Source organism: Halichoerus grypus, chromosome 10, assembly GCF_964656455.1.
Source record: "Halichoerus grypus chromosome 10, mHalGry1.hap1.1, whole genome shotgun sequence".
In the NCBI taxonomy this organism is placed as follows: domain Eukaryota; kingdom Metazoa; phylum Chordata; class Mammalia; order Carnivora; family Phocidae; genus Halichoerus; species Halichoerus grypus.
Window position 1 is genome coordinate 59,044,817 of NC_135721.1, and position 25,054 is coordinate 59,069,870.

Consider the following 25,054-nt stretch of genomic DNA (forward strand, 5'->3'; position numbering starts at 1 on the left):
TCAGGGGGTGAAGCAGGGCAGAAACCCAGGAGTGACAGTGTGGTCTGAGGATCCCCAGGGTCCCAAGAAGAATGGGTGGCACCTAAGTGTGGCATGGTTCCCAGGCATAGGAACGGGGAAGCCAGCTGAAAACAATGAGTCTAGGTGTTGGTTTCCTGCTCTGTGTTGCCATAAACTGGGAACTGCTGCATGGTCGTGTGACTGCTTTCCTGGGAGGGGGCCAGAAAAAGGCAGAAGTGTGGGGAGACCCTCCCAGGGAGGAACAGGGTGTGTCTGCACTGTGGGAGTCCCTAAAATTTGGAGTTTTGAAACTCGGTCTCGTGCCTGAGATAAAAACGCTTGGACACGGGCAGGGTGAACAGTGTTCTAACGGAAAATGGGGAGACAAGAGTGATTGATTGCTCTTCTGTGAGGGCTCACTGAAGAGTGGGGGGTGCGAATTTTCAGCTCCTGCCTAGAAGCAGGGTGCCACCATATTCACCATGTGCATCAGTGCTAGAAGCCTTCAGGGAGCAAAACAGTGCCACCTGGTGGAGTCTGGAGCTGCTTACACAAAGCCCTGCCTCCTGTGCCCTGGAGGCGCCTTTCCACTGGAGCAAATCCACCTGAGAATCAGCGCAGCAGACCCCTCCCTCAGAAGACCAGCACAAACAACTTGCTCTCACCAAATTTACTGATCCTAGAGGGCTGCAAAGCTCCAGCTTCGGGGGAAAATAGTATCTAGCCTCCTGTGTACTTTTATTCTTTAGTCTTTTTTTTTTTTTTTTTTAGTTATTTCCTTTTTAATTCTTTTTTAACTTTTATTTTTATATATATTTTATATTTTTTTAATTTAAAATTAAAAAAAATTGTTTCCTTGTATTGTACTTTTATACATATATATATATTTTTTCTTTCTTTCTTATTTTGGGATCTAGTTTCTTTTAACAAGCAGACCAAAACACAACAAAGATGTAGTTTTGTTTTGTTTTGTTGTTATTTTCTTTTTCTTTGTTTTTTCTTTTCTGAACAAAATGACAAGACAGAGAAATTCACCCCAAAAGGAAGAACAGGAGGTAGTACTTACAGCTAGGGATTTAATCAATATGGATATAAGTAAGATGTCTGAACTAGAATTTAAAATAACAATTATAAAGATACTAGCTGGGCTTGAAAAAAGCATAGAAGACACTAGAGAATCCCTTACTGTAGAGATAAAAGAACTAAAATCTAATCAGGTAAAATTAAAAATGCTATAACCGAGATGCAATCCCAAGTGGAGACCATAAAAATGAGAATGAATGAAACAGAAGAGTGAATCAGTTAGTGGTATAGAAAATAAAATTATGGAAAATAATGAAGCTTAAAAGAAGAGGGAAAGAAAAATATTAGGTCACGAAGGTAGACTTGGGAACTCAGCGATTCCATAAAACAAAATAATATCCATATAATAGGAGTCCCAGAAGAAGAAGAGCAGGAAAAAGGGGCAGGAGGTTTATTTGAACAAATTATAGCTGAGAACTTCTCTAATCTGGGGAAGGAAACAGGCTTTCAAGGCCAAGAGGCACAGAGAACTCCCCTCAAAATCAACAAAAATACGTCACTGCCATGACATATTATAGTGAAACTTGCAAATTACAAAGAGAAAGAGAAAATCCTGAAAGCAGCTTGGGACAAGATGTCCTTAACCTGTAAGGGTAGACACAAAAGGCTGGCAGCAGACCCGTCCACAGAGACCTGGCAGGCCAGAAAGGACTGGCAGGATATATTCAACATGCTAAATGGGAAAAATATGCAGCCAGGAATACTTTATCCAGCAAGGCTTTCATTCTGAATAGAAGAAGAGATTGTTTCCAAGACAAGCAAAAACTAAAGGAACTCATGAATGCTAAACCAGCCCTGCAAGAAATATTAAAGAGGACCCTTTGAGCATAAAGACAGACCAAAAGTAACAAAAACCAGAAAGGCACAGAGACAATCTACAGAAACAGCAACTTTACAGGTAATACAATGGCACTAAATTCATATCTTTCAATAATTACTCTCAATGTAATGGACTAAATGTTCCAATCAAAAGACATAGGGTATCAGAATGGATAAAAAAAAAATAATAAGACCCATCGATATGTTGCTTACAAGAGACTCATTTTAGACCCAAATCCCCTCCAGATTGAAAATGAGGGGGTGGAAAACCATTTTTATTATGCTAATGGACAAAAGAAAGCTGGAATAGCCATCCTTATATCAAACAAACTAGGTTTTAAACCAAAGAACGTAACAAGAGATGAAGAAGGACAGTATATCATAATAATGGGGTCTATCCAACAAGAAGATCTAACAATTGTAAATATTTATGTCCCTAACTTGGGAGTAGCCAAATATATAAATCAATTAATAACAAACTTAACAAAACTCATTGATAATAATACAATAATAGTAGGGGACTTTAACACCCCACTCACAGTAATGAACAGATCATCTAAGCAGAAGATCAACAAAAAAACAAGGGCTTTGAATGACACACTGGACCAGATGGACTTAACAGATATATTCAGAGCATTTCATCCTAAAGCAGCAGAATACACATTCTTTTCAAGTGCACATAGAACATTCTCCAGAATAGATTACATACTGCATTACAAATCAGGACTCAAGTGGTACAAAAAGATTGTGATCATACCATGCATACTTTCAGACCACAATGCTATAAAACTTGAAGTCACCATAAGAAAAAATTTGGAAGGACCACAAATACATGGAGGTTAAAAAACATCCTACTAAAGAATACATAGGTCAATCAGGAAATTAAAGAATTTTTAAAAACATGAAAGCAAATGAAAATGAAAACATGACAGTTCAAAATCTTTGGGATGCAGCAAAGGCAGTCCTAAGAAGGAAATAGAGAGTAATACAGGCCTTCCTCAAGAAGCAAGAAAAGTCTCAAATACACAATCTAATCCTACACCTAAAGGAGCTGGAAAAAGAACAGCAAATAAAGCCTACATATAGCAGGATAAGAGAAATAATAAAGATCAGAGCAGAGATCAATAATATAGAAATTTTTTAAAAACCCCAGGGGAACAGATCAATAAAACTAGGAGCTGGTTCTTTGAAAGAATTAAGAAGATTGATTAACCCCTAGCCAGACTTATCAAAAAGAAAAAAAGACCCAAATTAATAAAATCATGAATGAAAGAGGAGAGACCACAATCAACATCAAAGAAATACAATTATAAGAGAATATTATGAGCAATTATATGCCAACAAATAGGTAATCTGGAAGAAATGGATAAATTCCTAGAAACATATAAACTACCAAAACTGAAACAAGAAGAAATAGAAAATCTGAACATACCAATAACCAGCAAAGAAACTGAATCAGAATCAAAACCTCCCAACAAACAAGAGTCCAATGCCAGACAGCTTCCTAGGGGGATTCTACCAAACATTTAAGAATAAATACCTATTCTGAAACTGTTCCAAAAATAAAAATGGAAGGAAAACTTCCAAACTCATTCTATGAAGCCAGCATTACCTTGATCCCAAAGACCCCACCAAAAAGGAGAATTACAGACCAATATCCCTGATGAACATGCATGCAAAAATTCTCAACAAGATACTAGCCGGTAGGATCCAACAGTACATTAAAAGGATTATTCACCACGACCAAGTGGGATTTATTCCTGGGCTGCAGGAGTGGTTCAACATCCACATATCAATCAACGTCACACACCACAGTAATAAAAGAAAGGATAAGAACCATATGATCCTCTCAATAGATGCAGAAAAAGCATTTGACAAAACACAGCATCCTTTCTTGATTAAAACCCTCCACAATGTAGGGATAGAGGGAACATATCTCAGTATCATTAAAGCCATATACAAAAAACCCACAGCGAATACCATTCTCAATGAGGAAAAACTGAAAGCTTTTCCCCTAAGTTCAGAAACACGACAGGGATGCCCACTTTCACCACTGTGGTTCAACATAGCAGTAGAAGTCCTAGCCTCAGCAATCAGACAACAAAAAGAAATAAAAGGCATCTGAATAGGCAAAGAAGTCAAGCTCTCACTCTTCACAGATGACATGATACTCTATGTGGAAAGCCCAAAAGACTCCACACCAAAATTGCTAGAACTCATACGGAAATCAGCAACGTGGCAGGATATAAAATCAGTGCACAGAAATCAGTTGCATTTCTATATACTAACAATGAGACAGAAGAAAGAGAAATTAAGGAGTCGATCCCATTTTCAATTGCACCAAAAACCATAAGATACCGAGGAATAAATCTAACCAAAGAGGTAAAGGATCTATACTCTGAAAACTATAGAACACTCATGAAAGAAATTGAGGAAGACACAAAGAAATGGCAAAACATTCCATGCTCATGGATTGGAAGAACAAATATTGTTAAAATGTCTATACTGCCTAGAGCAATCTACACATTCAATGCAATCGCTATCAAAATACCATCAACTTTTTTCACAGACTTGGAACAAATAATCCTAAAACTTGTATGGAACCAAAAAAGATCCCAAATAGCCAAAGGAATGTTGAAAAAGAAAGCCAAAGCTGGGGGCATCACAATTCCAGACTTTAAGTTATATTACAAAGCTGTCATCATCAAGACAGTACGGTACTGGCACAAAAACAGACACATAGATCAATGGAACAGAATAGAGAACCCAGAAATGGACCCTGAACTCTATGGTCAACTAATCTTCGACAAAGCAGGAAAGAATATCCAATGGAAAAAAGTCTCTTCAACAAATGGTGTTGGGAAAATTGGACAGCCACATGCAGAAGAATGAAACTGGACCATTTCCTTACACTATACACAAAAATAGACTCAAAATGGATGAAAGACTTAAAAGTGAGACAGGAATCCATAAAAATCCTAGAGGAGAACACAGGTAGTAACCTCTTTGACCTCAGCATAAGCAACTTCTGGCTAGACACATCTCCAAAGGCAAGGGAAGCAAGGGCAAAAATGAACTATTGGGACTTCATCAAGATAAAAAGCTTTTGCACAGCAAAGGAAGCAGTCAACAAAACCAAAACAGAACCAACAGAATGGGAAAAGATATTTGCAAACGTCTTATCAGATAAAGGGCTAGTATCCAAACGTATAAAGAACTTATCAAACTCAACACCCAAAGAACAAATAATCCAATCAAGAAATGGGCATAAAACATGAACAGACATTTCTCCAAAGACGACATACAAATGGCTAACAGACATATGAAAAAAATGCTCAACATTACTCAGCATCAGGGAAATACAAATCAAAACTACAATAAGATACCATTTCACACCAGTCAGAATGGCTAAAATTTACCAGTCAGGAAATGACAGATGTTGGTGAGGATGCAGAGAAAGGGGAACCCTCTTACACTGTTGGTAGGAATGCAAGTGGTACAGCCACTCTGGGAAACAGTATGGAGGTTCCACAAAAAGTTGAAAATAGGGGCGCCTGGGTGGCTCAGTCGTTAAGCGTCTGCCTTCGGCTCAGGTCATGATCACAGGGTCCTGGGATCGAGCCCCACATCAGGCTCCCTGCTCAGCGGGAAGCCTGCTTCTCCCTCTCCCACTCCCCCTGCTTGTGTTCCCTCTCTGGCTGTCTTTCTCTCTGTCAAATAAATAAAATCTTTACAAAAAAAAAAAAAAAAAAAGTTGAAAATAGAACTACCCTACCACCCAGCAATTGCACTACTGCGTATTTACCCAAAGATACAAATGTAGTGATCCAAAGGGGCACCTGCACCCCAATATTTATAGCAGCAATGTCCACAATAGCCAAGCTATGGAAAGAGCCCAGATGTCCATCGACGGATGAATGGATAAAGAAGATGTGGTATATATATATACAATGGAATATTATGCAGCCATCAATAAATGAAATCTTGCCATTTGCAACATGTGGTTGGAACTAGAGGGTATTATGCTAAGCAAAATAAGTCAATCAGAGAAAGACAATTATCATATGATCTCACTCATATGTGGAATTTAAGAAACAAAACAGAGGATTATAGGGGAAGAGAGGAAAAATAAAACAAGACAAAATCAGAGAGGGAGAAAAACCATAAGAAACCCTTTTTCATAGGAAACAAACTGAGAGTTGCTGGAGGGGAGGGTGGGTGGGAGGATGGGGTAACTAGGTGATGGACAGTAAGGAGGGCACATGATGTAATGAACACTGGGTATTACATAATACTGATGAATCACTGACCTCTACCTCTGAAACTAATAATATATGTTAATTAATTGAATTTAAATTAAAAAAACATGAATGAAAAGAAACATTTGCTATCTCCAAAGTTCCCCTTAAATATGATTTACCTAACAGACATCTGCACAAACACAAATAATTTTATTCACATGTTAGAACAGTGTTTGAGTAGACAGTGTTTTAAGGACACTTAATACAATCAATTTCTTGAACTCAGATTTGAATTTAAAAAAAAACTATATTCAAGCTCTGGGTATTTTACTTACAGAATTTTGCATGTAGCTCACTTCTTTCTGCACAAAGGTAAAATACTATTTGTATTTGCTTAATTCCCCATATTTTGCTGTTTCAACATGATCTTGTACCCCCAGTCATTTCACTGTTAGTCTAAGCTTACATTTCTTTCACTCTCAGCCTTTTCTGAGCTCATTTTCTCTCTTTATGTTCTCGAGTATAGCTTCGAGGTATCGGGTATTCCTTCCCAAGGTCCACAACAATTACCTCCCTAGAAAATGTCACTCCTTTTAAAGGTCTTTTGTGGTTTTCAACACCTGAAGGAGTTCTAGTGAGAGGTGTAGGTGGTTTTTGCAAATCTTCATCCTGTAAGAGAATGGAACAAACTGTATAAAAGATCAATTTATGAAGGCAACGAGTCCTGCTTTAAAAAATGTTATATTTTTAATTTAGTTTATATTTTAAATTCAATATAGAAACATTGTTAGTAAGAAACAGAAGAAGTGTTTCTAAATGATACAGGAAAGCAGTGATAATCCATCATGATCTCATTTTCATATCTCTATGGTTAGAAAGGGGCCCCCGAACCATCGTTCTGCCTCTGGGCGTGGGCCTTGTGTTGAGGGAAGATGTGAACTGTTCCTATCAGAGAGTCCTGACGGGGAGCTCAAGAAGGCCCGGGCAATGTTTGTGTGCTGTTGTACAGCCTGGAACCAGAACAGGGACATGGGCTCTGGTCTTGAGCTTGGCCGCAGTGGAGGAATGACCTTGAACAATTCATCTCATTTTATCATTTGTAACATGAGAGGGCTGGATCCCTAGATGATCTCCAAGGACTCCACCAGCTCTAAGATCCTAGGATTCTGAGAAAAGCAAAATGAAGGGGGATTATTAAGAACAATACAAATGTAAGAGTGAAGAATGAGCGAGTGTCTAGATTTGGCATACATGACTGGTTTAATAACATGAAGAATGTTGATGAACTAAGAACATGATGAACTAAGAAGAATGGTTTAGAAGACTGCAGACTTTGTGCTCCTTCCAGGTAAAAACTTAAGTTTCAGGCAAGACCATCTCATTGTACCTAGCCAAAAAATTTACCACCTTTTCAATCAAACACATTCTGACCTGGTCCTTGGGAGCAGATAAGGCGATCTCCTCTTCACCATTTCCTCCAGCATTCTTAGGCTCTTGCTTCTCTTTTGTTTTGTCCTCCTCCTCTTCTATGTTCTTTTTGTTTTCTAAGAGTGTGTCTTCTTTACTCCGTCTCTGCACAAGAATGCCAGGCCTCATGGGTGCGTTTAAGTCCGTGATTGGTGTTAGGATAGTCCTAGGTAATCAGCAGGATTTTTAAAATTCATGCATGTTAGCCACCATTATCATACCCCAAAATGGCTTTCTATCACATTCTACAATACAGACTTACTTTTGTTGGTCTCCTGAATTGTTTGTCTCCGCATTAGCAGCTAAACAATCTTCACCTCCATTAGCATCTGTACAAGGACTTTTTTCTGTCTCTTCATCTTTCTTGCTTTGGAAACTGAAAACGAATAAGCAAAAAATTCAGAAAAAAAAAAGAATGGTCTTGATTTACTTGGCATGGAACTTCACTTTTAAATAGGAAATTAGAATTTCTAAAATTCTGAAATGGAAAAAATAAATAGCTATAGCATTATTTGCTCTATTTTAAATTGATTTATATTATTTCTAGATACATTTGCTAGTGTGACTTGAAATCTGATCCCAATTTATCAGCATGGATTTATACCATTTATATAAAAAAACCACCAATAAAAGGAGGATGCAAATGAAGCAAATTAGAAGGAGGATGAAGAAAGTGATTGCTGTGGTTTCAAAGCTCATAGGGTTAGCTAGAAGAATCGTCCACTCTCACAATCACAGATTGTACAAATATTCTTTTCCAGCTTAGTTTGAATGTAGTTCTCTTGTTCTTTAAGTTTTCTAGAAACAGAAGAATAAAAAGCTATTTTCACTGTTGTTCTTTTGATCAGCTTCATAAAAGATGCTGTGTTTGTTTCGATGAAGTTGACTCACACTGGCTAATTTCTCTCCATAAATGTGGTGGGGGCTGAGGTGGTTAGAGGGGAGACTGAGCTGGGACACGTGTGATCACACAGCTCACCTCCCCTCACCCCAAAAACTATCAGAATCCAGAGGATAGGAATTGGAGCAGCTGGAGCCAAGCCCAGCTCCCCATTCTTCTCTCTTCAGTGACGTCATAGAATCATGGAACGGTTCAGTTAGAAGGACCAGAGTGCCAGCCCAACCCTGCCCGTCACCTGGAGTTAGGAGAACTAAGAAGCTCTCCTCTGGGCTGCCGTTTCACTGTCCTCTCCTCTCAGAGGGCTGGGATGGAGGCCATGGGGCACCATCCTGGCACTCTTTGGACAAGGATTTTCTTCCTGCTCTCCAAACACCAGCTTTCCTTTCTTAACCTGAGCCTATTTCTTTACTGCTTCTTTCACAGACAATGAACAATCAGTCCCACTTCCTTCTTATAAAATCCCTCCCTATAGTAATCAACTTACCCCCAAATGGATGCTCTCCAAGCTAAATAGCCCATCCTTCTAATACCACATCACTGGACCCACTTCCTGGACAAATAAGCAAACTAGCAGCTCCAGAAGCCATGGCTGAGGAAGCAGGAGCAGAGCAAGATGACCCCACCCCCAACCTAATTTCAGGTGAGTGAATGATGCCCATAACAAGAAGGGGGAGGGAAGAATTAGGGTCTCCTGAGAAGCAAAGAAAGGTACAGGAATATGGCAGCTGCTGCCAACCACATCTAAAAAATTGGAAAATGAGTTCTAGGAGTCTCTGGGCTGTAGCAACACTGGCTCTCCTTCAGAAGGGCAAGGACTGTGGCTTTTTAATCTTTGGATACTCCACCAACTCAGGACCTACAAATCGCATAAATGTTGAATGGATGGGTGTGTGTAGCAGGTGTGGTGTGTATGTGTGTGTGTGTGTGGTAGCACAAATGGAGCTTGTTGGAGGGCTCAGGCCATGCCTAATTTTTTAGAACATGTGAACATCTGAGCCACTCCTAGCAGAGTGAGCAAAATTCATGGATGCTTCCTCCAGCAAGGCTCCCAGATGAAGACTCAGAGCCCATCTCACTCTCCTTACTCTACACCGCTGCCAGATTGAGACTTTAAGAGCCCAAATCTTCCCATGTCTCACGTACACATAAAGGATTTTTCTGGGAGATGGGAATATTTTAGATCTACTGTTGGTTACACAGGTCTAGACATATGTAAAAACCCATCAAACTGTATCCTTAAGATTAGTGTGCCTTGTGTCATCTACTGTGTGGATATTATACTGAATAGAAAGGGAAAAGGGGCCCCATCCCCACCCTGAATTTAAGTATTTGCCGTGAGTAGTGCTGGACTGGAGTGCACTGCTGCTATTTGGTCCTGTCTCCAAGACTGCTTAACAGATGTAGTCTGAGACCAGAGACCTTTAGCAATAAGTAAGGGCTGACAAGACTATTGCAAGGGCTTTCCTTCACTGAATGTGACTTAGGAATCAATATCATATATTTAACATAATTCTGAAAAGTGAAAGGTTCTCCAACTTTGGTCCCTAAATCACATTTTAAGCGCACTGGACTGTAAGTCTGTGATGCCCTGATAGTCAAAGATGGGTTCCAGAGCCCAACAAAATACACTTTGTATGCAGGCATGTGCTCAAAAATTATACATGGTGGGAAATTACAACCAATTCTACAGAAATTAAAAATATCCTAAGAGAGTACTATGAACAATTGTATGCTGACAAATTGAATAACCCAGATGAAATGGAAAAATTCCTAGAAACACAAAACCTATCAAGACAGAATCATGAAGATCTAGGAAATCTGACTAGAACTATAAGAAGGAGACTGAATCAATAATCAAAACCTTCAAACAAAAAAAAGACCTGGACCAGATGGTTTCACTGAGGAATTCTATCGAACATTTAAAGAAGAACTAACCAATCTTTTTCAAACTCTTCCAAACAATTGAAGAAAAGGGAACATTTCATAACTCATTGTATGAGGCCAGCATTACCCTGAAGACACTACAAAAAAAGAAATCTAAAAGACTGATATCCCTTATGAATACTGAGGCAAAAATCCTCAACAGAATACTAGCAAACTGAATTTAGCAGCATATTAAAAGGATTATATACCATGACAAAGTGGAATTTATTCCACGAATGCAAGGATGATTCAACATACAAAAATCAATGTAATCTGCCACATTAACAGAATGAAGAGGAGAAAAATACATGATCATCTCAATTAATTCAGGAAAGGTATTTGACATAATTTAATATCCTTTTCATGATGAAAAACACCAAATAAACCAGGAATAGAAGGAAACTACCCCACAATAATAAAGGTTATATATAGAAACCCCACAGCTAACATCATACTCAGTGGTGAGAAAGTATTTGCAAATGACATATCTGATAATGGATTAATATCCAGAATAAATAAAAAAACTCCTATAATTCAACAACAAAAAAACAACCCAATTCAAAAATGGACAACGCATAGACATTTTTCCAAAGAAGATATGCAAATGGACAATAAGTACATGAAAAGATGCTCAGCATCACTAATCATTAAGGAGCAAATCAAAACTACAATGGGATAACCACTTCATACCCATGAATACAGCCATTATTTAAAAAAAAAAAAAGAAAAGAAAACAACAAGTGTTAGAATGTGGAGAAATTGGAACCCTTGTGTATTGTTGGTGAGAATGTAAAATGGTGCGGCCACTCTGGAAAACAATATGGAGGTTCCTCAAAAAGTTGAAAATAGAGCTATCCTATGACCCAGCAATTGCACTACTGGGTATTTACCCCAAAGATACAAATGTAGTGATCTGAAGGGGCATGTGCACCCCAATGTTTATAGCAGTAATGTCCACAATAGCCAAATGATGGAAAGAGCCCAGATGCCCATTGACAGATGAATAAAGAAGATGTGTTATATATATTATATATATATATAATGGTATATTACGCAGCCAACAAAAAGATGAAATCTTGCCATTTGCAAGGACATGGATGGAACTAGAGGGTGTTATGCTAAGCGAAATAAGTCAATCAGAGAAAGACAATTATCATATGATTTCACTGTTATGTGGAATTAAGAAACAAGACAGAGGATCATAGGGGAAGAGAGGAAAAAATGAAACAAGATGAAACCAGAGAGGGAGACAAACCATAAGAGACTCTTAATCTTAGGAAACAAACTGAGGATTGCTGGAGGGGGGTGGGGGGATGAGGTAACTGGGTGACGGACACTGGGGAGGCTGTGTGTTGTAATGAGCACTGGGTATTATATAAGACTGATCAATCACAGACCTGTACTCCTGAAACAAATATTATATGTCCATTAATTGAATTTAAATTTAAAAATATTTTTAAAAATTAAATATAGAGTTCCATATGATCCAGCAATCTCAGTTCTGGGTATACACACAAGAGAAGTGAAGCAGGGACTGGAACAGATATTTGTACACCCATGTTCACAGTAGCACTATTCACAATAGCCAAAAGGTAGAAACAACCCAAGTTGGGATATATTATTCAGCTTTAAAAGGGAATGAAATTCTGATACGGGTTACACAGAGATGAACCTGGAAGGCATGATGCTAAGTGAAGCAAGTACCTGCAATCGTCGAATTCAGAGACACAGAAAGTAGAATCATGATTACCACGTGCTAGGGTGAGGGGCGAAATGGTGAGCTATTGTTTAATGGATACAGTTTCAGTTTGGGAAGATGGAGAAGTTCTGGAGATGGATGCTGGTGATGGTTGCACAACAACGTAAATGTACTTAAGCCACTGAACTGCACACTTAAAAATGGTGAAAATGGTAAATTTTGTATTTGTATCATAATTTAAAACAATTACTTGTGGAACAGAGGAAAGGGAACACATCTGTAGTGGCCTGGTACGTGGCAGGCACCGGAAGAAGAAAACCACCAGCACACAGCAATCTTGTTTCTATCTCCATCCTCTTGCTCAGTTTGTCTCCCCACTGTGAATGCCCCAGCCCTGCCTCAGCCCTTTACCTCCCCACTCCTGCACTGCCCTCACATGAGGCCATCACCATCCACTAGGCTTCCTTCCTTCTTGCTTTCTCTAAGCTGTCATTTCAGCTCAGTGACACACCATGTCACCTACCTGCATCCCAAACCCGTGCCCTGTCCAGCTCCAGCCGCACTCTAGCGGGCGAGTGGCAGGGGCTTTCACATTCTTTGTCATTTCCTACCTCCCACCCCATTTATTCCTTGACCTCAGGCTCCCAGAATCCTAAACATTATCCCTCCTGTTATCAAAACCTGCTTTCTAATCCTTCAAACCAAGAATGTCCGATAGAAACTTAAAGTTATTCCACTCTCAAGGATATTTGTATCTTAACAAGAGCTAAAAGCAAAAGCAAGACAGGGTGGAATTTCAGGCATCAGCCAGCAGACGGGGAGTTCCCTTTGGAGCAAGGAGGACTTTTCTAGTGCTCCTCACATCTGCCACACTGGGGTCAGATATCAACTCCGCCTAGGGCGAGCAGTTCTGCCCTGTCCCCCACTCCTGCCTTCAGGCTCCTTTGCGGTAGTAGCCAAAGAGTGGGCAGTCCCGGGAGCAGGGTCTGTGGCAGGCTGTGCTCCACATGGGCACAGGGTGCATGTGAATCCCCAGCCACCTCCCTAAGGCCTTGATCCATGCAATTTGGTGATGTCCTCTAACAAAAGCATGATCCCTGAATTACAGGATCAAGACAAGGACATTGAGAGGCCTTACACGTCACGGCTGCCTGAATGTGAAAACCAGGGGAGCACACAGGACCCAGGTCTGGCCAGTCAGAACAGTCCACAGTTCAGGAGTCAGTATGGGATCCAATCAGCTCAGTCAGTCTCAATGTCAGGATACTTGCAGAAACTACTGGCAAAGAGGAGAGCAGCGCTGACAGAGAGAGAGAGAGAGGGACAAATTACAAATGACTCTGCTTGATCTAACCATGCTTGAAATCTTGGTTTTTTTTCACTGTGGACTGGAAGCTGTAAGTTGTGTGACCTGACGCCTTTCCTTTCTGGCTTAAGTTGGTCCGAGTGGGGTTTGTGTCTCCTGCAATCCAAGACTGCTGACCAACTCGCTCTGTAAACAGCATCATACCGCCTCCCTTTCTGAGTCCTTGATTTCTAACACAAGACTCCTCACTTCTTCACATAAGAGCCATTGCACCTGTCCACCAAGTCCTGAGCTTGTTGGGCATTAAATAGGTCCACTCTAGCCTCCAATGACAAGTGAAATGAAATGAATGCCTTTTTTTCTTTCTTCAGATGAGTGTAGCTGTTTTCCCTACTATAGCTGGTGGAGCAGCGTGGAGGTCTTATTTTAGATTTTAGAAGGCCACGTGGAAAATACTGGCACTTACCAACGTGAAGCTGTGGTATTGCACAGAGCTCCTGGACTGAAACAGTTTTTCTTCTATAACAATGGCTAAAACCTGTCAATTTTTACTAGAGGAAGGAAGGAAAAAAATGATATTAAACACTAAGATAAAAAGCTAATATTTTAGTACATATAATTTCCACATAAGTGAAGGCTGTTCTGCTGAAAAGCCTTCATTTTTCATGATCCCCGGTTAACCTTTTCATGCAGAAGCCATTTAAAACCTCACAAAGTTAGGGCACCTGCGTGGCTCAGTCAGTCAGGTTTCCAACTCCTGGTTTTGGCTCAGGTCATGATCTCAGGGTTGTGAGATCGAGCCCCATGTCGGGCTTTGCACTCACCAGGGAGTCTGCTTGGGACTCTCTCTCCCTCTCCCTCGGCCCCTCCCTCCATTCTGTCTCTCAAATAAATAAATCTTTTTTAAAAAAATAAAACCTCACAAAGTCAGTACAGCTTGATAAGGCTTTTGGGTTATCCATTCATCACCCAATTGTTTCTCATGTAACAAGTGACACTGAGCTATTCAACAGGAAACACGGCCCTTGGCAGGGGTGATGGTACCAGGAGAGCACTTCTCTCACTAAGGAAATGGGCACCAATCCCCAAACACCACAGTTCAGCAGAGGAATCTCAAATTCACTACAAAAGATTTAGCAAAACATTATAGCTAATATTTATTCACCTAGAATTGAAACATCTTTGAGAAAGTGTCAGAAGCATTGTACTATTAATATTACATTACAACCACCTCAAATCAGGTAAATACATTCCTGGCTTCAACTACCATAGCTGTAACACCCGTATGCACACCCAGCCCAGGGCACATTTTAAAGTCCCTCTGTCTTGCAGTCTGCTACTGGCTTCATGAGGCTGAAAGACTCCAAGTGGAGGAGTCAACCACCCCTGAGTCATCATTCCAGTGGTCCCATTCAATCTTCTGGTTTGTGAAGGGCATACCTGGGCTGCAGGCAGAGAATGTTCTGGCCATGTATTTGAGCATCTTCTGCCTTATCCCATGCTACGTGGTTAGTAGGCTCAAATTCCAAGGACTATTGGGGGCACCTGGGTGGCTCAGTCAGTTGAGTGTCTGGGATGGAGCCCCATGTCGGGCTCTCTGCTCAGCTGGGAGCCTGCTTCTCCCTCTCCCTCTGCCTGTCGCTCCCCCTGCTTGTGCTCGCTCTCTCTCTGTGTCAAATAAAGCCTTAAACAAAAATCCAAGGACTATGAAAAGCAGATTAGTCTCTGATTCCACACCTGTCTGAGATGTCCAGGAAATGTGTTAAAGCTGACCTGATCTATCTATTCCTGGGAGACTTTTGACCTTGTGATTCCAACCCAGGGAAGAGGTGAGACGACATTCCAGCCTACCTCAGGGGAGCAAGTAGGGTTTGTATAGACCAAGCCTTTTGCACATTACAAGCTTTATGTCCTTTATTTATACCTATTCACAGATCACACTTGGATTAACATTGATTGAACAACTCTATTTGCTTTATTTTATTTTTTTTAAGATTTTATTTATTTATTTGACAGAGAGAGACACAGCAGAGAGGGAACACAAGCAGGAAGAGTGGGAGAGGGAGAGGCAGGCTTCCTGCCGAGCAGGGAGCCCGATGCGGGGCTTGATCCCAGGACCCTGCACAAGGTCAAGGTTCATCCATGTTGTAGCAGGTTTCAGTATTTCATTCATGTGAGGAAACATGTATATATTTTTATAAATTTAGAAAAAAATTAGAATCATTGGGAGCCTGAGTGGCTCGGTCAGGGGTGGGGGTGCTCCATGCTCAGTGGGGAGTCTGCTTGAGATTCTCTCCCTCCCTCTTCCATTGCCCATCCCCCCCACTCTCTCTCAAAATAAATATTTTTAAAAAAAGAAAAAAATTAGAATTTCTATATATATACTTTGTTAAACTTACCATTTTTATTATAAATATTTCCCCAATGTCTTTCAATAATCTTCAAACAGATGATTTTTTTTTAAACACTAGATGTGGTGGATTTTTTTTCCTAAGATTTTATTCATTTATTTGAGAGAGACAGTGAGCGAGAGAGTGAGAGAGCACAAGTGGGGGGAGGGGCAGAGGGAGAAGCAGGCTCCCCGCTGAGCAGGAAGCCTGCTGCGGAACTTGATCCCAGGACCCTGGGACCATGACCTGAGCCCTGGGATCATGACCTGAGCTGAAGGCAGACGCTTAACCAACTGGGCCACCGAGGCGCCCCAGAAAGATGATTTTTTTTAAATACCTACACATTTTTCCAGTTTATAGAAGCATTACAATTGTTTTCTTATTGTTGGACAACTTACTGTTTTTATAAATAGCATTGATGGTCGTATTTATAAATAAATATATGAATTAAACTCTCATATTAAAATATTAATCTTTACTTTTATTTTCAAAAGTTTATTGGCTTCTGGCTCTATCTTTTATTTTAAATCTCATCCACTTTGTTTCACTGTTTTTGGGCTCCAAATATCTTACATTTTGATTTATTACTTTTAACTTCTATTTATTCCCTTTTTTTATATCTTATTTCTAATTTCTTAGGTCCAGTCTTCTATTAGCCTTAGTTAAGGCAAAAGCAATGTTCTGCTTTAGGCTTAGAAAACTGTTAAAAACACTTTGATTTTTTAATAATTTGTATTATTAACTTGTAAAAGGGGAATCCTAATCATCTGTAGATCCCAATAGTTTTGTTTGTTTGCTCCCTTGCTTTTGGGAAGGGAAAAAAAGTTGGAAAAAAACATGCATTGGTGATGTGACTTAAATCTTAAGAAACATGTTTTATAAACAAGCACAATTTCTCATAAAAGCAATTTTTTCTGATTCTAAGCAATTTTCTTAAGCTTAGAAGTTAAAGTTTCTCTTGTAGATGTCAAGTCTTTCTTGATCACAAGAGTCTTCACATAATACTCTATTTGAAATTAAAAGAAACCCCAGAATCACAACTCTGCCATTTGAGCAATTTAATTTTATTAGGAACTCACTTAAACTTGATAAATCACTTTTAATTTTTCTGTTACCTTTTTAAGCTTAAAGTAAAAATGTTCACAGCACATCACTGATAAGCTAATGCTCAGATGTTTTCATCTATGTATAAGATTTTAGTCAGTATTGGGCAAAAACACATACTGGTTTTATTAGATTTTCTGAGAACATTTTTAGATTTACAGAAAAATTGAGAAGATAGTACAGAGAGTTCTCATATACCTCATACCCCCAGTTTATTATTAACGTGTTACATGAGTATGGTACATTTGTTTCTATTAATGAACCAATATTGATGCATTATTATGAACTAAAGTGCATAGTTTACTCAGATTTCCTTAGCTTTTATCTATCTTAGTTTTTCCTAGTTTTTATCTCATGTCTTTTTCTAGTCCAGGATTCCATCCAGAATGCTACATTACAATTAGTTGTCGTGCTTCCTTAGACTCCTCGTGGCTGTGACGGTTTCTCAGACTCTTGTTGTTTTGATCACCTTAACAGTTTTGGGAGCACTGATCAGGTACATTGTAGGATGACCCACTACTGGAATTTGAGCAGACACATTTTTTATTTCGGAATAAAGGCACATACATATTTTTAATTCCACATCTTCTACCTTTCCATTGTTGATTTACTCAGACATTTTAAATCGTCTTCCTCCTCTTTGTCCTCATTTATATTTTTCCTTTATGTACAGTGATGTTTGGTAATGTTTGATAAACAGCACAGCCAGTCTATAGGGGTAACTCTAAGGAGAAAGCCCACTCTATGAACAAGGGGTTGATAGCACGCTCGTCCTACATGTCCCAGCCCATCTCGATACCCTTTTGTTGTATCCCTAGCCTTTAAAGCACAGCTTTCTGAAACCTTACCCTGGGGGACTTGAGAGCCTCTACTTTGTGCAGACCCAAACCAGATTCATCTCGATTCACCCCCAAATCCTAGATCTCTAATCCACAAATGGAAGAAGTTCATGGTTTAAAATTCATGGTCTTCAAAAGACCAAATCATTGGATCTGGGGCAAACTAGGACAGTATGGCCCTTATTAAAATGCCCTTGGGCTGATTTTGCGGAGATCAAGTTGGTGTTGGACGTTGTGATGTTTTTACTTCTTTGATACTCCTTCCTTCTCTTTGAGTGTGGACGCAGCTTAGTAAATCATTCTGGCAAATAAAATGCAGCAGAAGTGAGGACCTGTGAGTTCTGAAAATAGGTGGTAAAATGCATTATGACTTCCTCTTTGCCTTTTCTCTTGGCTCACCTGCTTTGGGGGAAGCCTGCTGCCATGTGATGAGGATACTGAAGCAGCCTATGGATGGTGGCATGTGATAAGGAACTGAATCTTCCTTACGATCATTAGCAAGGAAATAAAGCTTCTTGCCAGATAATCCTGTGAGTAGGCTTAGAAACTGATCTTCCTCCAATTGAGTCTTCAGATTATTGTAGACCAACATCTTGACTGCAACCTCAAAAGAGACCCTGACCCAGAATCACCAAGCTAAACCATTCTGAAATCCTGACTCACAGAAACTACGAGATAATGCTTACATTAAGCGGCTAAATTTGGGATCATTTGTTATGTAGCCATAGGCTGTGTTGTTTACATTTTTAATTTTCTGTATACTATAATGTTTTGATATCTTAAAAACCTTTCTGGCTGGGGAGACTACCCATCCTGGGGCTAGTCAATTCTTAGAGATAGCATGCTCAGCCAGGAGCATGACTTTGATTTGCAGACTAACCAATCCAGAGCCATACCTCCTCTATTTGGCCTGTGCACCCCAAAAGGCAATATTCCTCTGCCTTAATCATCCCAGGGCCAGGCACTAGGCAATGATAGACTACCCTTATAGCTTAGAGCCCATAGAAATTATTCAAATTAGCCAATCCTAAACTGTTTACTCTGCCCTGTCTTGTTTTTCTTGCAGAAACTTCAATAAAGGCTGTGGCCCCAGCTCTCTCCTCACTCTTGCCCCCTTTTCCTCTTGCCCCACACTGGTGCTCTCCCATGTGGCCCTCTGCATGCTGTGCTCTGCCTCCTGAGTCTCTAGGACTTGTGAGTATAATAAACTTTGTTTTCCCGAGCCTCTCTGTGTTTCCCTCTGTGGCCACACCTGACTGACTTCACATAATAGAACCCAGAACACAGCTTGGGTGAGGGAATGTGTAGAGGGAGGACCAACAAAACTCTATAGCAAGTCTCAACCTGTCTCAAAGTGGTTCTGTCCGGGTGGGTCCATTTTCCCTGTCAACATCACAAGGTGATCCTTTCAGTATGTGACTCACCATGGCTCTCATTTATTGTAAAAGTCAATAAGGTGCCTTCAAGAACTAGGGTTTTTTTTTTTTTTTTTTTTTTAAGAACTAGGGTTCTTATGGAGTTTATGTATTAAAGTCAGTTATGCTCTTCTTGGAGGTGCTCTTAATATGTTCGGATAACCAATTGAGCTAGAGGGGATTATGCTAAGTGAAATAAGTCAGTCAGAGAAAGACAAATACCATATGATTTCATTCATTTGTGGAATTTAAGACACAAAACAGATGAACATAGGGGAAGGGAAGGAAAAATAAGATGAAAGCAGAGAGGGAGGCAAACCGTAAGAGACGCTTAACTATACAGAACAAATGGAGGGTTGCTGGAGGGGTGGTGGGCAGAAGGATGGGGTAACTGGGTGATGGGCATTAAGGAAGCCACGTGATAATGAGCACTGAGTGTTATATGTAAGTGATGAATCACTGAATTCTACCTCTGAAACTAATAATACAGTATATGTTAATTAAATTGAATTTAAATAAAAAATTTTAAAAATAGGATAACCAAGACCTCTCTAGAATCTAAAAGAAAGAAAGAAGCCAGATGCACCTCTACCCCAAGAGTCCTGGGTCTCCTGGGGCCCAAAACTTAGGTCAAAGGAATATGGCTAAGTTTTAGTTTTTTCACTCTTGGCAGAATTAAGAGCTATCCCCAAACGCAACTTAATCAACCCTTAACACCTGCCCCTAAGGAGAATGTCCATGACTTGCTATAGCATTCTTCCTGGGATCCCTGGTAGGACCCAGTATTGTACAACCTGACCATTATCTCCTACCTAGTGTTAGGAAAGCACATCGCCTCCAAATCTGGCCCAAGAGGGCCTAGGCTCTAAGCCACCTCATCCAGTACTTAAAACCTGCCTTCATGAAAATTACTCTTGAGACCCTTCCTTTAGGCTGCCCCATTGGAAAGCCCAACCACTTGGCCCATCAAGTCCATGGGTCCTTATTTCCAGGAATCAGTTGCACATGCTCTACTTTGGACCAGGGGAGCCTCACAGGTGCTAAGATAGATGGAAGGACTAAAGGTTTGTTTCATTTTCCTTTCTTTTTTCTTTTTTTGAGTTCTCGAGGAACCTTTCATAGATACTTTTGTAAACACCCCAGGCAGCTGTGGAACTGGGCTCTGTCACATGCAGTGGGCTGTGGGAAGCACTGTTATAGCACTTAGGACTGTGGAATCCATGACATGATGCACTTCTGGCCCTGAGACATCCACCCTCCTACATATTGGTTAAATTACTTCCTATCTCAGAGAAAACCACACTCACTCCCCCTGAAGAAACTTGTCCTTGATTAACACATTCCAGGTGCCATATTTAAAGTTGGAGGAGAGACATTTTTTTCTACACAAGGGGTGTCCAATAAAACTGAGTGTCGTGGCTAGACTTTGTATCTAAAGCAATGTTTTCAAGTTATACCTTGTTCTTGAAGCCCATCTACGCTCATGTTAGCCCCAGGAGGTTAGGGGGCTGAAAAGAGCAAGAAAGACTATCGGGGGGCTTCTAAAAAAATTACTGAGGAAATACATATCAACCACAAAAAAATACATATTTTAAAAAGGTAAAAAATTTGCCTTTTATTCTAGCACCCAGAAATAACCACTGTTAACAAAATTATCCTTCCTTTTTACAGACACCCAACTAGAAGAAAATAGTCCTTACATGTCCAGGGGCTGACCCTTACCAGAAGAATGAGTTTGTCAACTGCTGGCTTCCTTACAGAGAAGGTGGTAGGAGAGGAAGCTGTACAAAAGAGAGGCTGCACTGTTCAGGTTCAGGAGTGTGAGCTCTGGGAATTATCGGGATGTGAATCCCTGCTTTTCTACAGGGAAAAGGTCACGCAGTACCTTGTGTGTGTGTGGTACTGTGTGACCTTGGGTACGTTACTTAACCTCTCTGTGCTTCACTGCCCTCACATTAAGGATGGGAATAATAACTGTTCCCATAGAACTATTGTGAGATTTAAATGCACTAATATTTATATGCTTGGAGTGGCGTCTGACACATGGCAAGTGCTCGATAATTTTGTTATTGCTATTGTTATTAAGAATTTAATCTGGGTGCCTGGATGGCTCAGTCATTAAGCGTCTGCCTTCGGCTCAGGTCATGATCCCAGGGTCCTGGGATCAAGCCCCGCATCAGGCTCCCTGCTTGGCGGGAAGCCTGCTTCTCCCTCTCCCACTCCCCCTGCTTGTGTTCCCTCTCTCACTGTGTCTCTCTCTGTCAAATAAATAAATAAAATCTTTAAAAAAAAATTTAATCTGGGGGCACCTGGCTGGCTCAGTCAGTGGAGCATGCGACTCTTGATCTCCGGGTTGTGAGTTTGAGCCCCATGTTGGGTGTAGAGATTACTTAAAAATTTAAAAAAATCTTAAAAAAAAAAAGAATTGAATCTGGTTTAATTGGGTAAAAGAAGATGGTAATTTCACAACACCTGCTGGTTCTCTGAGTAGCTTGAGAGCAGCAAGCTCAATGTCTCTGAAGCCTCCATTTCTTACCCACATGGAGGCATCTGGGTGTGTGTGAAGATGCGCACTGGGGAGGATTAAAGGAGTGCTTTCTTGGAGAAGAGGGAGTAAAAGGTGGATTTCAAGACAAGAAAGACTAGGACCCCTGTAGAAGGGTTGTTTCTTTTTCTTTTTTCTTTTTCTTTTCCTTGGGCTTTGGGAACCATCATAGTTAGTATCCAGTTTGAGGGTCCCCCACCATAGTGTCATTCTCTCTAGTTACCTCCAAGCCTTCAGTGAACCCTTTACACAGAGCTGTTCAAGGACTTGGACAGGAAAGGGTATGCTCGAAGCTTCTTGGACTCCTACCCTCCCGCCATTCCCTGTTGCTTCCGCCAGTGCTGGAGGGCGAGGCAGGGGAGCCAACACAGCAAGGACAACATTGGCCAGAGTTTGAATTCCATTCCCTTAGTAAGTACTCAGATGAGGAACACTCTCCCTTCTCTGTGTGTTTCAAGAGACATGCATTGCTAAACCCTTCTTTCAGAAACAGTATCCCTCCCTCTCTTTTCTCTCATCCACCTTAAGGTGGCCGGTCACCAATTTCTTTCAAGTATAAAATTCCTCAAAAAATGATTTCTGATCTCTTTACCCTTATTGTTCCCAAGGTTAGTTGTTTCTTAAGTGGCATTTTGTTCATCTTATAAGGCAAATAACCTCAGCTAAATTTTGAAAGCAAAAGTTTGCCTCCCTCACTTTTCTTACTGTGGTAGATTGTGTACATGCATGCCGCTCCTGCCCTGGAACCGGAGCTGGCTCATGACTTACTCAGACCAATAGGATGTAAGAGAAGAAATGCTGTACCACTTGTGGCCTCGCCCTTTAGAGGCCTGCTGGCCTCTGCATTTCCGCTCTCGGAGCCCTGTGGCACCAGGGAAGAAGCCTTACCTTGTAGCTAGAGAGGTCCAGCTCCCATGAGGCACTAAACATACGAATAAAATTCCAGCCCAAATGAGTGATCCCAGCTGTCTTCATCTGTTTGGGAAGCTTTACCAGAAATATCATAGCTTATAAACAACAGACACTTACTACTCATAGTTCTGGAAGTCCAAGATCATGGCACCTGCAGATTGAATGTCTGGTGAGGGCCCTCGTCCTGGTTCGTAGACAGTTATCTTTTTGCTATGTCCTCACATGACAGAAGGAGGGAGAGAGAGCCTCTCGGGCTTCTTTTATAAGGGCAGCCCTATTCATGAGAGCTCTGACTGCCTCACCTAATCACCCACAGGCCCCACCTCCTAGTAGCAGACTCCCGGGGTTAGGACTTTAACACATGAATTTGGGAGGGACACAAACATTCAGACTACAGGGCCAGGCTCTGCCAGGTGGAACAAAACCACCACTTAGCTGATTTAACACAACTCATAGAATCATAAAAGGTAATAACCACCAAACCCCACTTCTTAACATATCAAAATTACAGGCTTTCTTCTACATCTGAATATATGCAAAATCCCCTTTAAGATCTGCCTTGGGAGCAAGGGTGGAGGGAGTCTCTTGGCACTCAGAGAGGGAATATAACATATCCTGATGCTTAGCAGGGGTGGGGAAGGTGGACCTTATTAAAAGTAAGCAAGATTTATAGAAAGCTACTTGAAAAGAGGATTCTGATGAAATATATTTGAAAGGAGGTCAAATATATATTTGAAAAGAAGGGAACTCACGGTATTTATCCAGATAAACAAAAGGAAGTATGACACTGAAGATTTATACAGGGATCATGTTTGTTCAAGGGAGTAATACACTAAGAACACTTTTTAAATTTTTAACTAAATATGTAACAAGAGTTTCTTTGTTTTTTGGTGGGACTTTTTTTTTTTTTTTTTTTTTTTTGCTTATGGATGGACTGATTTCCTTATCTTCTATAATTTATTACATTCACAGTGGCTGTTTCTAGTGCGTGGATCAACTGTGAAATTATGCTGTATTTTTTCTTCTCACTCTGATTCCTTCCTCAGTATCCCTTTTGCTATGGACCCCTTCAAGTTCATTGGATCATTTCAGTAAAGGGAGAGGACTGTTTAGAAGATTGACACCTGGGACACCTGGGTGGCTCAGTCGGTTAAGCATCTGCCTTTGGCTCAGGTCATGTTCCCAAGATCCTGGGATCAAGCCCCACATTGGGCTCCTTGCTCAGTGGGGAGCCTGCTTCTCCCTCTACCCCTCCCCGCTGCCTGTGCTCTCTCTCTCTTTGACAAATAAATAAATAAAAATCTTTTTTAAAAAATAGAAGATTGACACTTACTTGCTTTCTTACAGAGAATAAAAAGATTTTGTAAGTAACATTGCTCAATTCCAGTTGATTCTATTTATCAAGAACAAAGGGGGTGGGGCACCTGGGGGGCTCAGTCAGTTAAGCAACTAACTCTTGATCTCAGCTCAGGTCTTGATATCAGGGTCATGAGTTCAAGTCTCATACTGGGCTCCACGTTGTCTTAAAAAAATAAAATACTAATTTTCACCTTTATTTTCAAAAGATGAAGAAAGGGGCACCTAGGTGGCTTAGTCAGTTGAGCATCTGATTCTTGATTTAGGCTTGGGTCGTGATCTCAGGGTCATGGGATCAAGTCCCATGTCAGGCTCCAGTCTTGGTGCTGAGTCTGCTAGGGATTCTCTCTCTCCCGTCCCTCTGCCTCTCTCCCCACTTGCACTCTCTCTCAAATAAATAAACAAACAAACAAACAAAATCTTAAAAAAAAAAAAAAAAAGGAATAGATGAAGAAAGGGAATGGAAAAACCACATTGGAGGTAGCAACAAAGAAGGACTAAGGGCACTGCCATGCCTTGATTTGTAGAAACTGTGCAGATGTTTCACTAGAGGATTAAAATACTATATAACAATTTGCCTAAAAGGAGGTGGGTGCAATGGTGAGAAATGAAGGAAAAGGACAGTAAATGCTAAAATGGGGGCACCTGGGTGGCTCAGATGGTTAAGCATCTGCCTTTGGCTCAGATCATGATCCCAGGGTCCTGGGATCAAGCCCCGAATCGGGCTCCCTGCTCAGAAGGGAGTCTGCTTCTCCCTCTCCCTCTGACCCTTCCCCCTGCTCATGCTCTTTCTCTCTCAAATGAATAAAAAATCTTTTAAAAAATGCTAAAATGTTCCCAACTAGTCCAAAACTGAACTCTGTCTTATCTAATAAGCATGTCTTGCCCCTGAGCTCAGAGCTTCATTATCCACTCAGTCCTCAGTCCCCTGAGCCAGAAATCTGAAAGTCAGCACAGACTCCTTACTCTCTCCCCATCTAATCAATGACCAAATCCAGCTAACTGACATCCTAATCTTTCTCCAAACCATTCCTCCTTTCTATCTCTACCACTC

At 40.6% G+C, this 25,054-nt stretch overlaps 1 protein-coding gene across 1 annotated transcript; it reads right to left on the reverse strand.

Annotated features, from left to right (window-relative positions):
- Window positions 1-6,332: 6,332 nt before the first annotated feature.
- On the reverse strand, window positions 6,333-18,364 carry C10H2orf74 (chromosome 10 C2orf74 homolog). Its single transcript, XM_078057432.1, has 5 exons — window positions 18,172-18,364; window positions 12,139-12,190; window positions 7,873-7,986; window positions 7,575-7,776; window positions 6,333-6,812 (listed from the first exon to the last, which is right to left on the reverse strand). The coding sequence occupies exons 1-5, from the start codon at window positions 18,362-18,364 to the stop codon at window positions 6,639-6,641; spliced, it is 735 nt and encodes a 244-aa protein (XP_077913558.1). The 3' UTR covers window positions 6,333-6,638.
- Window positions 18,365-25,054: the final 6,690 nt, after the last annotated feature.

Coding starts and splice junctions, on each gene's coding strand:
- C10H2orf74 (XM_078057432.1), bottom strand. CDS start 18,364: ATGTTGGTCTACAATAATCTGAAGACTCAATTGGAGGAAGATCAGTTT. Junction 7,987..12,138: donor TCTGAATTCGACGATTGCAG/GTACTTGCTTCA, acceptor ATTCGTTTTCAG/TTTCCAAAGCAAGAAAGATG. Junction 6,813..7,574: donor TATCTGCTCCCAAGGACCAG/GTCAGAATGTGT, acceptor ATTCTCTTACAG/GATGAAGATTTGCAAAAACC.